Source organism: Capra hircus, chromosome 22 (assembly GCF_001704415.2).
Source record: "Capra hircus breed San Clemente chromosome 22, ASM170441v1, whole genome shotgun sequence".
Taxonomy (NCBI): Eukaryota; Metazoa; Chordata; class Mammalia; order Artiodactyla; family Bovidae; genus Capra; species Capra hircus.
In genome coordinates this window covers 16,058,580-16,074,886 of record NC_030829.1, presented here as the reverse complement: position 1 = coordinate 16,074,886, position 16,307 = coordinate 16,058,580, and the positions used below count along the sequence as shown (strand labels likewise).

The window sequence follows — 16,307 nt, the reverse complement described above, 5'->3', positions numbered from 1 at the left end:
ATGTCACACTGTGAATATTATACATAGATGTCAGGTTAAAAAATCAAATTCAAAACCAATATATCAAAATTAAAGTTTAAAATGTAACTTACTTTTGTAGTGGGCTCTGGCTTTGAGCCATAAACAACTCCTTCCTAAAGAAGTAATTAATCTTCTAAGAAAGGAAAAATCAATAGGGATGCTCTTTGAAATCATGAATTCAGCTACAGAGGATGACATACCAAGGCTGTTGCTTTCTATACAGGCATCTAGAAGTTTATTAAAAAGTAGGCTATACTGTGAGACCTCCACAGTTTCTGAAAAAAAAAAAAAAATTGATAAAATGAAACTGATCTACTTTCATCTCTCAAACTTCTCTTTTACTCCTTTCCCCTCTACTCTCCTTGGCCCATTCCTACCCAATGTAGGAGACAGTCACCAAAATGCAATCATCTTATACACTAAGTTAACAAAAAAAAGCATTCAACAAAAGCAAAACGGTGTGCCACTTTGTAATGGAGAATGTGAAAGGAATGTGACCATAGAGGCTGCAGTAACATCCATGTCCATGGTTTCCCATGTGACTGCATCTGTACGGTTCTGTCTGCATTCTATCTATAGCGTGGACCTCAGACTCCTGTTACTAAAAATAAAATGACCACTCACAAATATTCACTCTCAAAAAACACCAAAACCGTCCTTTCTGGGGTATGTCTATTCCTTTCTGCCTTTCATTCAGAAGAAAGTGAAGTCACTTGGAGACTTCTAACTCTTTTATTCGCTATATTCAATTAGGTGGGTCTATGACCTAGACTCTAGGTCTTTAATGGGCTTCCCTTGTGGCTCAGCTGGTAAAGAATCCGCCTGCAATGCAGGAGACCTGGGTTCAACCCCTGGGTTGGAAGATCCCCTGGAGAAGGGTAAGGCTACCTACTCCAGTATTCTGGCCTAGAGAATTCCATGGACTGTATAGCACATAGGGTCACAAAGAGTTGGACATGACTGAGTGACTTTCACTTTCACGGTCTTTATCACTTTTGCATTTTTCAGTGGTCCGGGCCTTATCAGGAAATTTATCTTCTTACCTTATACCAGAGGAACTATGTCACTCCCTGACCCCAAAACTCAGGGGATCCCCAGCTACACATAGAAAAGTAAATTCTTTTAGCCTGCCATTCAGGGTCTTCCAATATCTGGCACAACTATCTGATCAATCTCACTATTATTACTTTGTTTCAGTACTAAGATAACTGTATATCAACAGCTAGTTCTACAGCAACCATTGTACCAGAGATACTAAAATAAAGAAAACCTCATTGACTTTAAGAAGCTTACTATCTAGAGGGAGAAAAGGATAAGAATGCTAATGACAATACAGAATCTCAGTGGAATACATGGGAAAATGGAGACTGACAAAGCATTGAGGGGAGGCCTTCAAGTCAATGTTTTCATTAAACATGAACCCATGCCCTGAACCCACCGCTCAGCTCATTCCTGACCCAAAGCTTCTGCTGTTTCTCTTGACATGGACGCTCTCCTGCTACTGACCTATGACCTGCAAGCATTCAGCACTACGTGCCACTGCCCACGTGGGCATCTCTTTCTTTGAACTTGTCATCTGCTGTATTTCCTCCATTTATTCCATGTTTTTCTATGTTACAATGGAGACTAAGTTCAATCTTTGTTACGTGATTAATTGACTTGTTTGCTGATGACTTACTTGACAGAGGAAGGAAAAGGGGAATGATGAAATGCTGCTTTCAGGAACTGCTGACAGACAACCCAAAGATAAGCATTTCTGCCTTTTTAAAAAAAACTATCAGGAAAGCATATTCAATTTGCAGAGAACACATTTTACAAAAACAAATATCATTAAAAATATATGCTAGAATATAAAATTCAACCAAGACAGGTGGAGAACTGTTTCTTATTAAATACCAGATGGGCCAGAGATAATTAAGCTAGACTTTGACATAACATACCTTGAGAATTTTGAAAACCTGGTAGATTCTGCAAAACTTCAAATGTCTGTCTGTAAAGACTCTTCGCTAAGATTTCATGTGCGATTGTACAGAGCAGATTATGCCGATTGAGCACATCCAGTCGATCGCAAGGCCATACTGGTGTATTAATGATCCACTCAGACTCTTACAAGAAGGAAAAGTACAAGCACTTTACACCATGAAAATTACTTAACAGTATAATCACAACTAATGTTTTTAAATATCTTTTGGAGAAAGTGGCAAAACTTAAATATGCATACTCAGAAAGATAACCACAGCTCAGATTTATTAGAAACAATGTATATAGTGATGATTAGCATCCTAAGAAGATGCAAACTAATGACCACTGTTATTTTAATTTTTTACTAATTCTTCATTTTTCTAAATGTACTAATCAGTTATTGATTCTGAAGTTAATGATTACTTTTATATGTTTAAGATTATAATGTGTATCTGTTACACTGTAAAATATTATTTGTGTGGACAAACTGAACAATTTTACAGTAAAGAATACATAATTTAATTAGTTTTGGTATTCTTGGGGAATAGCTTTTCCCCACAATATCTGCCTATTTAAAATTTTTAAAATAAAATATTTGCTATGTACAAGTTAACATCTATCATATATAAATAATAAAAGCATAATAATAAAAAGAACACTTAGGTAACCAACACATAGCTTAAAAAAAGAAGAGAGAGTATTACCTATACTGAAGTTCCTTAATTTCTGCCAATTTTCACATTGAGAAAAACAACAGCAGACTGTAGTACAGAACACCAAGGTGCTAACATGGTAGAAATGTCAGTATTTTACTGTTTACCTATTTCCCTCAATCATTATACACGTGATGGGACACATAATGAAATGCTGCCATGTAACAGTCAAATCACATTTCTGCATTATTTTTCAACTGGACTAAGAGCAGGAGTCATGCTTTTGTGCCCTTTCCAGCATGGTAAATACAGAAAGTATTACAGAAAGATTTGGTAATTCAAGTATATAATGCCGAAATAAAGCCTCAAGTATGGAGAAGAAAACTTTAAAACAGGAGCTTGTTTTAAAATTATTAGAGCCCACTTGACTGGCAGACTTGATTTATACTATCTACGAGGCAACATTTTACAAATATTCGGTTCAGTTCAGTCACTCAGTCGTGTCCGACTCTCTGCGATCCCATGAATCGCAGCATGCCAGGCCTCCCCGTCCATCACCAACTCCTAGAGTTTACCCAAACTCATATGCATCAAGTCGGTCATGCCATCCAGGCATCTCATCCTCTGTCATCCCCTTCTCCTCCTGCCCCCAATCCCTCCCAGCATCAGGGTCTTTTCCAAGGAGTCAACTCTTTTGGCATGAGGTGGCCAAAGTATTGGAGTTTCAGCTTCAGCATCAGTCCTTCCAATGAACACCCAGGACTGATCTCCTTTAGGATGGACTGGTTGCATCTCCTTGCAGTCCAAGTGACTCTCAAGAGTCTTCTCCAACACCACAGTTCAAAAGTATCAATTCTTCTGCACTCAGCTTTCTTTATAGTCCAACTCTCACATCCATACATGACCACTGGAAAAACCATAGCTTTGACTAGATGGACCTTGGTTGGCAAAGTAATGTCTCTGCTTTTGAATATGCTATCTAGGTTGGTCATAACTTTCCTTCCAAGGAGTAAGCAAATATTAGTGCTCTACAATTACTAACTCATTTACACAGATACCTTCATTAACCTACTTGTAAAGTGATTAAATCAATAATGAAGAGAAATGCTGAAGAGACTAAGAACACAAACTAGTAATTCACAAAAGAGTTAAGTACAAATGGAAACAAAAATAGTTAAATTCTGTAATAAGCAATTAAATACAAAATAAAACAGTGAATATCACTTTTATCCTATCAAACTACCAGCAAGATAGGAAAAATAATAATATTCAAAGGTGCCAAGGTTGTTTCGTAACTTCAAACGCCGGTAAGATGACTATAATTAGCAAATTTCTAAAGGTGTAGAGTGCTTCTGAATTCTACTCACATATTTAAACCTAGAATGGAATATTCAGAACAGCCAGATTAGGGTTTACCTAAACTAACATGCACCAGTTTGTCAGATAACTAAACACCATGAAATTGGGCAGTAACATCCGTATTGTCAATGCACACCCATGGCCCTAACAGGACAGGATGTATAGATGGCACCTATGCAATAGTTCTCTAAGGCTTTTCTCACAAAGGGAAGCTTTCTAACAAACTCAAAATAATGTGCTGCAAATCTGAATGGCACCAAGGGCAAATATGCCAACATTTACCAAAAAGCTTTAAACTGCCCTTACCTTTGCCCAACAATTCCATCAGAATTTATCCTAAGGGCATACTAAAGATTTAGCAGGGATGTTTAGAAGGGATTACTGTTTAGCATAGCAGTTTAAAAACCAGCTAGTTCAAGAAAAGTGGATGCATGGACATATCACAGAAAAAATGTCCAAGAAAAGACTTCTGCCTAAACAAAATGCAAGGTATAAAAGAGTCTGTATAGCAACACTATGGTGTTACTTATAACACTGGATGGGTGGCTAAATAAGAATTTTTTTTATCATCAGTTTTGCTTCAGTTCATTTCAGTTCAGTCGCTCTTTGTGACCGACTCTTTGTGACCCCATGAATTGCAGCACGCCAGGCCTCCCTGTCCATCACCAACTCCTGCAGTTCACTCAGACTCACGTCCATCGAGTCAGTGATGCCATCCAGCCATCTCATCCTCGGTCGACCCTTCTCCTCCTGCCCCCAATCCCTCTCAGCATCAGAGTTTTTCCAATGAATCAACTCTTCACATGAGGTGGCCTAAGTACTGTAGTTTCAGCTTTAGCATCATTCCTTCCAAAGAAATCCCAGGGCTGATCTCCTTCAGAATAGACTGGTTGGATCTCCTTACAGTCCAAGGGACTCTCAAGAGTCTTCTCCAACACCACAGTTCAAAAGCATCAATTCTTCGGCACTCAGCCTTCTTCACAGTCCAACTCTCACATCCATACATGACCACTGGAAAAACCACAGCCTTGACTAGATGGACCTTAGTCAGCAAAGTAATGTCTCTGCTTTTGAACATGCTATCTAGGTTGGTCATAACTTTTTTTCCAAGGAGTAAAGCGTCTTTTAATTTCATGGCTGCATTCACCATCTGCAGTGATTTTGGAGCCCCCAAACATAAAGTCTGACACTGTTTCCACTGTTTCCCCACCTATTTCCCATGATGTGATGGGACTGGATGCCATGATCTTCGTTTTCTGAATGTTGAGCTTTAAGCCAAATTATTCACTCTCCACTTTCACTTTCATCAAGAGGCTTTTTTGGGGAACTTCCTGATGTTCAAGCTGGTTTTAGAAAAGGCAGAGGAACCAGAGATCAAATTGCCATCATCTGCTGGATCATGGAAAAAGCAAGGGACTTCCAGAAAAACATCTATTTCTGCTTTATTGACTATGCCAAAGCCTTTGACTGTGTGGATCACAATAAACTGTGGAAAATTCTGAAAGAGATGGGAATACCAGACTACCTGACCTGCCTCTTGAGAAATCTGTATGCAGGTCAGGAAGCAACAGTTAGAACGGGACATGGAACAACAGACTGGTTTCAAATAGGAAAAGGAGTACATCAAGGCTGTATATTGTCACCCTGCTTATTTAACTTCTATGCAGAGTACATCATGAGAAATGCTGGACTGGAAGAAACACAAGCTGGAATCAAGATTGCCAGGAGAAATATCAATAACCTCAGATATGCAGTTTTGCTTATCCATCCCTTATTATTTCTCTATAATGACTAAATATTACTTCAGTTCAGTTCAGTTGCTCAGTCGTGTCCGACTCTGAGACCCCATGAATCGCAGCATGCCACGCCTCCCTGTCCATCACCAACTCATATAAAGGCAATAAAAGAAAGAAAAAGTGAAGTGAAGTTGCTCAGTCGTGTCCGACTCTTTGCAACCCCATGGACTGTAGCCTACCAGGCTCCTCAGTCCATGGAATTCTCCAGGCAAGAGTATTGGAGTGGGTTGCCATTTCGTTCTCCAGGGGATCTTCCCAAACCAGGGATCAAACCCGGGTCTCCCGCACGGCAGGCAGACGCTTTACTGTCTGAGCCACCAGGGAAGCCCAATAAAGGCAATAAAAGTTACTTTAAAATTTAAGAGCAGTTTCTCAACAAATAGCATAACTTTTTTTAAAACAAAAATTTGTATTCTATAATGTTAAAAGATACTTATTCTTCAGCCTCCAAACCTTGATTATAAAATTGTGGTTTTAAGGGTTTTTTTCTCCTTTTTTTAAATGCTGGTAAGGGTATAAGGCAAGGTAGGAATTTGTCGCTCATCTGCCAGGAAACAAGATGCTGAGCAAGAGTTTAAAATGTGAGAGTGAAAACATGAAAAGTCAAAACAATGGAGTAATTCTCACCAAAACGTCTGCTGCACAATAAATAAAAACGTGTAAAATATTCAACAGTTCTCAAACGAAGTGTATGTAAACCCCTCCTTTAAAAAGTTTAGTAGGTAATAATTGCACGTTTTTAAAAAGAAAAAATACGGGAAAAATATGTAAGCTAATCTGCCTCTCATCCCTGTCCTCCAAACACTCAATTCTTCTTCCCAGAAGCAACCACCATCAAGTTTCTTATGTATCTTTCTGCAACTATCTTAAGGGTATAAAGCAAAGATGTATGTATCCATTAAAAAAATTTTTTTTACACAAATGGTAGCATACTGTGTACACCATTCAGGCCATTCCTTTTTTATTTGGTAATAAATCCTGGAGATCATTCCAGTGAGTATCTGTGGCTCTAACTCATTCTACTCCATCATATGGCTATTACACAGCTTCACTAACTGTTACATCCTTAATGGACACTTAAGTTATCTGGAATTCTTTGTTATCATTGTTGATGGTAAAAAAAATGAGATTTCATATAACTTACAGTGCATACCTTCAAATATAGAAATAATGTGTTTGTAGGACAAATTCCTAGAAATGGAGTTAACAGATTAAAGGAAATATGCATTACTAAATTTTGACAGATATTTTGTCAAAAAGCCCCTAAAGACAATCTGTGTGAAGGTTCATTCCTTTATACCCTCACAAAAAGCATATCACTAAACTTTAATCTTTGCTGGTCTGACAGGTGCTTAGGATTTTAGTATTTATTTCTCAGTTATTACAAGCGAGATCAAGACACTTGTATTTTCTTTCTTGACAATGGCCTGTTCACTGCAGAACCCCTTGAAGAACAAAAAAGTTCTGGCGACAACTTAACATACTTCTGTGGATCCTTTTTCAGAAGAAATAAAATTTTACTTATGAAAAATGACTTTCAATTGAAAAGGTCACTGCAAAAGAAAATCTTGTGTTGATAACTGACAGAATTTAAAAAGATAATCTCAAAACTGAAACATCAAAATTGTAAAAATTCTAAATCTCCACAGCCCACTCCATACCCCTCCCACAAATACTCCAGTTAGAGAAAGACTGGTTTTGCCAGAAACTTTTAGGCAGATGATCACTTATACCCATTTTTACCAACTATTTTACCCTTCCCATTTTCTTACCACATTTTTTCTTTCTCATGGAGCTTGTGAACTCTGGCTTGCATTTTGCTACTTCCTCTTTTTATAAACATTCTATTTTGTATTTGTATATTTGTATTTTGTGTTGTACCTTTCTATTTTGTTAATCTTTCTTCCAGGAAACTTCACTGGCTACATTTGTTAAGTTGAAGAAAACCTCTTCCGACAAGCTTTTGATCACAAAGTCTAATCACATCCTCTATATTCCACAAAATCTCAGCATTCGATAAATGCAGGTGTTTTATATATAGATAAATATGTACATATGCTAGTTTTGTGCGTAAGTGCAAAAGCTTTCAATTTTATCTACTTATGGATTTTATTCTGTCTTCTACCTAAACTCTGAGATTCTTGAGGTTTCTTCATTCTTGTTTTTAAAACAAGAGGGTTTATTTCTCTCTCGTGTATAAGAAGTCCAAAAGCTGGCACCAGCTCTGGTGTGCACAGCACTGAGTGGTTCATCAAGGACTTCATCTGCTTCATCTCATTAGATCCTTGTAAAAACGCTTGCTTGTGACACTCATCCCAGGTGCTCTTCCTTCTAAAGCACCAGCTTCTTTGTAGTAACTGTTTCCATTCTATGTTGCTGTTCCTGGTCACCAAATGGGCTTCTCTCCCCTCATACTGTACCTTTTCTTAACAATCCAGACCCTTATCGGCTTCATTTACATATACAGCAACTCCGAACACTGGGGAAAATACATCACAGACACAAGGTTAATATCCATAATACATGGAAGGTCCTGTGAACAAGAGCCAGGGATATCACTCTGGGACCCAGTGGGCTGCAATGAACTGGAAATTACCTCCAGTTGTCAGTCATCTTGTTATAGGCTTGTGAATGGTGGCTTCCACGTTCCTGGGCCAAGAGTAGCCGTGCGTGGCAGTCATGGGTCCTTGTCATCACTCACTGGTCCTATGTTGCCACTGAATCGCACACCAGCCGCTCTCGCTTTCTTTCAGGTGGTCGCTCGCTCAGTCGCTCAGTCGTGTCCGACTCTTTGCGACCCCATGGACTGTGTAGCCCACCAGGCTCCTCTGTCCATGGAATTTTCCAGGCAAGAATACTGGAGTGGGTTGTCATTTCCTTCTCCATCTTCATTCTTATTTATCCCATTTTATCAAATAAAATCTGCTTGATAGCCTAAGTAGCCAAAGCTATATTAGATGCTGTGCTACTACTTTGCTCTCTAAATTATATTTACCTCATGCCCAACTGACCTTAGTTGCTTCTGCTGGCTTAACTACATTGGAATTTCTATTAGATGAATTGACTTACTAGGGAAAACAAGCTTTATTGTCTTGGTTTGGAGCCAGCTTGTCGGCACATGCAAAGATAGGGTTTATACAGATTGCAATCAGGATTTCCCTGTCTCAGCAGCTGAAGCTTGGGCTCTGAAGCTGGGCTGTCTTGGATTAAATCTGGCCTCTACATCTTACTTGTTATGTCATTTTGGGCAAGCTGCTTATTGTTTCTAACAAGATTTTCTTATCAGTAACATGGGGATTGTAATAATTTCAAACTCATAGGGTTTCCATGAAGATTAACTGAGATAATCAGGTAAAGCATTTCTATGGTGCTGAGGTCAAAGTAACAACTAACTTTTCAACAAAGGCTCATACAATTTCTCTTTAAAGCTAGGTTAACATTCTTCTTTCATTTTACACAACAACTTTTCCTACCCACATGAACACTACAGGCTTAGGCCAAATTATCACCCACCATTTAATACCAACTTGAGGTAATTACAAATCCAAGAATTTATAATAAGCTTACAAAATATTTCCTGCTGGTATGTATCAGAACTTACCCCTTAATACCCAAATGGCACCATCTAGGCTTCCACTTTTTAGAAAAATTTCTGCTGCAATATTCACAATTTGACATCTTGGTGCTAACTTCTCAGGCCCTATAAGTCCTTTTAAACTTGTAAAATGTATTTTTAATTCATATAGTTTATCTAAGACCTTCCTTCCCTAGAGTAAAAAAAAAAAAAAAAGAACACTGATTGTCAATCATTTAGAATATTATAGAGATACAAAGTCACTGAAGATTATATAGAAGGTAATTATGCAATTTGAATCATTTGAGACTGATGGCTATCAAACTGCTTCAAGACGCTCTCCTTAAGCCCTTTCCAGCTCCGCCATGAAAACAGAAAGGGAAGGGGAGCAAGCAGGGCTTTGCCTCATTAACCACTGGCCTCTTTTCAGTGGATCTCCCTTCATCTGTTTTAGTCAGTGAGCTTCCTTTCTAAAGACCTCATTTGGCAAAAAGATTTCATGCCTTAAAGTGGAAAACTACCCATTATATGTTCTTGCTCTTTATGTTGATCACCCTGAGACCCAGGAGGGAGAGTCAATGAAAAGAATATAATTTAATATAAAACTGAGATAAAGAATGATAGTGGGGAAAAAAGGGGATAAAATTGTTGGCTGAAAATTGTTTTCTGAGTCAATAGGCTAATAGTTTCACATAGTTTACATAAAGACTGTCTCTAGGGTAGACATTAGAAATTGGCCATGTGTTATTATTTCTATTAGGGTCAGCAAAATTTTTCTATAAAAAGCCAGATAGTAAATGCTTTGGGCTTTGCAAGTCACATTTGGTCAGTTGCATATTCTTTTTGGTTGTTTTTAATTTTCTAAGTCTTTAAAAATGTAAGAAACATTCTTAGTTCATGAGTAGCGACTTCACTTTCACTTTTCACTTTCATGCATTGGAGAAGGAAATGGTAACCCACTCCAGTATTCTTGCCTAGAGAATCCCAGAGATAGGGGAGCCTGGTGGGCTGCCGTGTATGGGGTCGCACAGAGTCGGACACGACTGAAGCGACTTAGCAGCAGCAGCAGTATAAAAATAGGCTGTGGGCCAGATCTGGCTTTTAGTTTACAGACTCTTGTTTCATATTACATTATACGCTATTTTGAGTCAGATCCATATTATGATGTCAAAGCACTTTCAATCTGACTGCATTAAATGAGTGCGTTTTTCAAGGGATACCCTAAGTTTAATTCCAACTTTTATGTTCATAAAGGAAGCTTTATTAAAAATTTTCATTTACATTTCATTAAAAATTCAGCTAAGTAAGATAACAAATAAAATACTCATTCAAATAAGATAGTGAACATTTAAAATTAAAATATAGGCACAAATTCACCAACCGCTTATATCTTAAATAAAAACAACCAGATAAAATTAAAATATACTCTGAAATTAAAGCAAAATCAGTCTGAGTTTTAAAAAGAACTTTCCTACTAGGTAGTCCTCAAATTCTCAAGCATTAAATACCCAAGATACTAATGCTATGATAGACCTTAAGCTAGATTGTGAGAAGGGGGACAAAGTACATTTTGTCCAGTCCAAGTCTATCAGATAATAAGTGCTCTTGAAGAGCTTGGAAACTGGAGATCTTCTGTACAATGATTATTTTAAAAAGTTTTTCTTTAAAAAAATTTTGAATTTTGTTGTATATGAGTGACCATGTACACATTTAATGTCCTTAAATATTATTTCAATTGTGAAACAACCTCTTTATAAAAAAGAAGGAAGCAGGGAGGGAGATAGGAGGGAGGTTCAAAAGGGAGGGGATATATGTATACCTATGGCTGATTGATATTGAGGTTTGATAGAACACAACAAAATTCTGTAAAGCAATTATCCTTCAATAAAAAAAACAAATTAAAAAAGAAGAGAAATGGAAAAACTAGAGAACTGGAGGGAGGAAACCACCTGCACTTGACTACATAGAAATAAACCAGTATAAGAATTTTTTAAAAAAAGAAGGAATAAAAGTTATGTTTTAATAATTGATTCAATACAACCTCACTCTCAACTATCCTACTCTCCATATCTCAGCACTTCTCTCCCTACTTTGGATTTTCCTGTCCTTTACTTCACTTTATTGAATCTATCACTCAGGGAATCTACCTGCACCTCAGGGAAGTATACCTCAGGTAGCACAATGTGGTCTAGAGTTGCTATACCGCTTCTACGATGAGCTAAATCTCACAGGTAGACATGAAGATACCAACAGTGTTCCAGGGAATCCTAGGAAGTAATTTTAAAGTAGTTCTACTTATTGTATCTTGGGCTCATCTTAAGAGAGGTCTTCAAAAACTGAAATACTACCAGTACTCAGGAGCTGGCAAAATATACTGAACTGACAGGTGCTTCAAGTAAAAATGATATTTAGCACAGCTTCTTAAGTATTCCCTATACTGAGACTCTTCACAGTAGTCAGCCTCATGCCACCTCCTTTCCACATGTTCTAATATACCACCTAGATGAAGTGAAGTGAAAGTCGCTCAGTCATGTCTGACTCTTTGCGACCCCATGAACTATACAGTCCATAGAATTCTCCAGGCCAGAATACTGGAGTGGGTAGCCTTTCCCTTCTCCAGGGGATCTTCCTGACCCAGGAATTGAACTGGGGTCTCCAGCATTGCAGGCGGATTCTTTACCAACTGCTGCTGCTGCTGCTGCTGCTAAATCACTTCAGTCGTGTCCAACTCTGTGTGACCCCATAGACGGCAGCCCACTAGGCTCCTCTGTTCCCGGGATTCTCCAGGCAAGAACACTGGAGCAGGTTGCCATTTCCTTCTCCAATGCATGAAAGTGAAAAGTGAAAGTGAAGTCAGTCAGTCGTGTCCAACTCTTTGCGACTCCATGGACTGCAGCCTACCAGGCTCCTCCGTCCATGGGATTTTCCAGGAAAGAGTACTGGAGTGGGGTGCCATCGCCTTCTCCGCTTTACCAACTGAGCTATCAGGAAAACCCAAAATACCACCTAGTAATTCATTTACTGTCTGAGGCTCAATTTGCCCCCTGTAGTGATAATCAGCAAAATTTTAACTTTCAAGGTTAACATATATTCTATACAAATATGTAAAACGAACACTCTATAGACCAAGCCCAAACAAAAATTTAGTGAAGTACCTTGGACCACTGCAAAAGCTTGTGATAGAAGTACATAGCACTGATTCCGATTCTTCCCAGCAAAGTTTTATCTACTTCACTATTCTGCAGATCTTTGCTAACTGAAACACAAAGTAGATACACAGAAGAAAATGAAACAGCCACTTTGAATGGTGGAAAAGGCAAATTTAATATGGAATTAGTGATACTACCACAAAGACCAGGTGTCGGCAAACTACAGCCCATGGGCCGAATCTGGCCCACGGCCCATTTCTGTATAGCCTGTGAGCTTCTAAGAACAGTTTTTATTTTTAAAGGGTTATTTGAAAAGAAAACTATGTGACACAGATCATATGCTGTGTGTGCAACACCTAAAATATTTACTATCTGCTCCTTTACAGAGTTTGCCAATCCTGATAGAGAATACAGCAGTGAAGGGCTCACACTCACACACACACACACACACAGAGAAAGGTTTCAAAAACACATGAATTTTATTGACTTGCAACAGTGAAGATAGTAACAATGATCCCAAAATTCAGATTCTCCGCTATAATTTGCTAGCAATAGTTTTACCAATCTGAATGAAAAGAAAAATAAGAACATGAAACATTTGATATACTGACCTTTTATCACTTTTTTATCATTATAATCTAAATTAATAATAAATGGAAAAATTTATAAAGAAGAAATAGTATCTAAAACCTGCAATATTAATTTATCTTCAATATGGAGACTATTAGGAGCTTTATATGTTTTGAACACTGTCCCAGTTAATCTATCAATCAGTAAGAAAGAACACTGTATCACCCTAACATGCAGTACTCTGACCAAAACAGCAACATTTACCTGTTTCAGCAAATTCACAAAATGGAACACCTGGTCGCTCTTCTTTACAGTCTTTTGTTAGTATTTCAGCAATATAAGCACAAAACCTCTGGAAATCTGCAAATTTTTCACAGCTCATTTTTATGTTAAGGTATACATTTCCCAATTTGGTCCAGTCACCTTTTTCTTTACAATGCTATGAGAATTATAAAAAACAAAAGAAAAAAAGTAAGCTGTTATTTATGCAAACATATTACGGGGTAGGCTCATGTAGGCATTACAGAAATTAATAAGACGTGATCTCTGCAAATCTTATATAAGCTTCCTGGCAAGTGTTATAACAGCAGTAACATGTTACTGTACAATTTGCTTTTCTGACCATGGCAAAGCCTATATAAGTTCCAGATGTCAACGTACACTTGTTTTAATTATTTAGTTCCTAATGTCCTTAATGACATCATCCCCAAACCTGTAATACACAGTGGAGATAGCTTTTCAGAGAAGAGATGACTAGCAGCACGATTTGAGCTGCCTCCACAGTAATACACTATTTTATTACTGTCAGAGGTTGCATTTTACGATTATTTGTGGCCATTTGTGATTTGGGGCCCACACACAATTTTGGGCATTATATTTCTTCTACAAAAGGACCTACAAAGTAAATTTCAGTAAACTTACTATCGTTCTATTATTTTCTATTCTAAAGTAAAAGTTTTCTATACCAACAAAATATACTGTTTGAAGGACATAAATATTAATTTAGACTAGATCAACAACTATTAGAATGAGTATAAAAATGATCTCAAAAAGTCAAGTCATCCTGAAAGTCCTCTATTTCTTGTTCAGACTTTAGATGCTTGGAGAGCACACAGTGACCATGGCTTTACCCCGTCAGGTCACATACTGTCCATTTAATATGCTCTCCCATGGATCATGACAAGAAGGCCAACTCACTCATGCACTGAAGGAGTCCACTTAGTTATAAGAATTAAAAGCCAAGCTATAGATTATATAGCTTACCATACATTAATTTTAAACTGAACAACTATGTCTAGAATGATTTTTAGAATAGTTCAAACTCTAGAAATTATGTTTGCAGTTGAAAGCATTAACTTGTAAAAAATTAAACTTCTTTTCCTTCTTTTCTTCTTTTACAGCTGCATTTGTAAACCTTTTTCTAAAATTGGGTTACTATTCATAGTTTCTTTGTTGTTACTGGTTTTCAGAGTTCCCAGCTATGTATTTAAAAGGTAAGCATCATGGCAACTCACTCCAGTATTCTTGCAGCCAACTGCCCCCCACCCCCCAAAAAATAAAAGATAAGCATCGTACCTCTATTTCATTCAAGGCTGCCTCCAAGTCACATTTCCAGTTCTTTTTAAATTGCCTCATGCGTAACCTTTAACAACAGAAAAGGGTTAATTACGTTCACTCCCCCAAAGTCAATATTGCTCCTAATTCACTTGTTAACTTATACCTAAAAGACTGGAGAAAGAGAGAGTAATATGCTATAAAAATTCTTTAGTGCTGAATAAAATGGTAATTGCTCAGTTACCTTACTTAAACTATTTCCTCCTGAACCACAGGCAATGAGAAGGAAAAACAATTTCATAAGAAACCATACTTTCATCCCAACTTGAAGACAGAGAATGTCAAAGCTTCAAAATAATTGTGAATACAAAGAGGAAAAAAGGAATGCAAAACAAATCCTAGCACTTGCTCTCTGCTGCTCTTACTCCACCCTCATTGCTCCAGAAGTACATGAGGCAAGCAAACACTAACAACAACAAACGAAAGCAAGCAAAAAAAAGTATCTGTAGGGGAGAACCACAGAAGGAAACTAGCAGAAGGACCTAACAGTGACTAAAAATTACCATTACAAAGTCCACACAAAATTTGAAAGTGCTAAGTGAAAAAAGTGGGTAGATGAGAACACAAACCACACAAAGGAATTTAGAAGTTTGTATGATTTGAACAAATGTGAAATGCATGGATAGCTTCAGGGACAGGAAAAAAAAAAATGGAAGAAGTATGCTTTGGCAACTGGGAAGAGGAGAAGAAAAGGTGCAAAGAGCAGGGTGCCAATAAACTAATAATACTGCAGAAGAGCTGACTAGGGGGTCAATTTTGGTGATTAGTCCCAATGTTTCATAAATTATTCCAGAGCATTAAAAAGGAAGGACAAGTTGCTAATTTTTATCCATTCTGCTGCTGGTCACTTAGGTTGTTTCCGCTGTCTTGGCTATTATAAACGGTGTTGCTATGAACACTGTGGTGCATGTATCTTTTCAAATTAGAGGTTTCCTCTTTTCTGGATTAATGCCCAGGGATGGGACTGCTGGATCATACGGCAACCCTGTTTTTGGCTTCTTAAGGAATCTCTATACTGTACTCCACAGTGGCTGCAACAATTTCCATTCTCTCCAACAGCGTAGGGGGGCACCCTGCCCTTCACACCCTCTCTAGCATTTACTGTTTGTAGACTTTCTGATGACGGCCATTGCGACTGGTGTGAGGTGGTACTTCACTGCAGATTTGCATTTCTCTGATAATCAGCAATGTTGGACATCTTTTCATGTGGGCCATCTATATGTCTTCTTTGGAGAAATGGCTAATTAGGTCTTCTGTCATTTATTGACAGTGTGGGGGGTTTTTTTTGGTGTTTTTTTGACATTGAGTTGTATGACCTGTTTATATATTTTGGAAATTAAGCCCTTGTTGGATGCCTCATTCTACAAATATTTTCCCCCAGTCTGTAAGTTGTCTTTCATTTTGTTCATGGTTTCCTTTGTTGTACAAAAGTTTTTAAGTTTGATTAGGTCTCATTTGTTTATTTTTGCTTTTATTTCTTTTGCCTTGAGAGACTGGTCTAAGAAAATATTGCTACATTTTACGTCAGAAAATGTTTTGCCTATGTTCTCTTCCAGGATTTTCACAGTGTCATGTCTTATACTTAGGTCTTTGAATCATTTTGAGTTTA

The 16,307-nt window shown here is 37.7% G+C and overlaps 1 protein-coding gene across 1 annotated transcript in view; it reads right to left on the bottom strand.

Moving 5' to 3' along the window:
- Positions 1–16,307, bottom strand: part of TOPAZ1 (testis and ovary specific PAZ domain containing 1) — a 62,952-nt gene that overhangs the window by 5,476 nt on the left and 41,169 nt on the right. Inside the window, 6 exon segments of the mRNA XM_005695594.3 lie at positions 93–296; positions 1,962–2,126; positions 9,393–9,558; positions 12,521–12,621; positions 13,349–13,523; positions 14,660–14,726. Of these exon segments, the coding sequence (XP_005695651.3) occupies positions 93–296; positions 1,962–2,126; positions 9,393–9,558; positions 12,521–12,621; positions 13,349–13,523; positions 14,660–14,726 (878 nt within the window).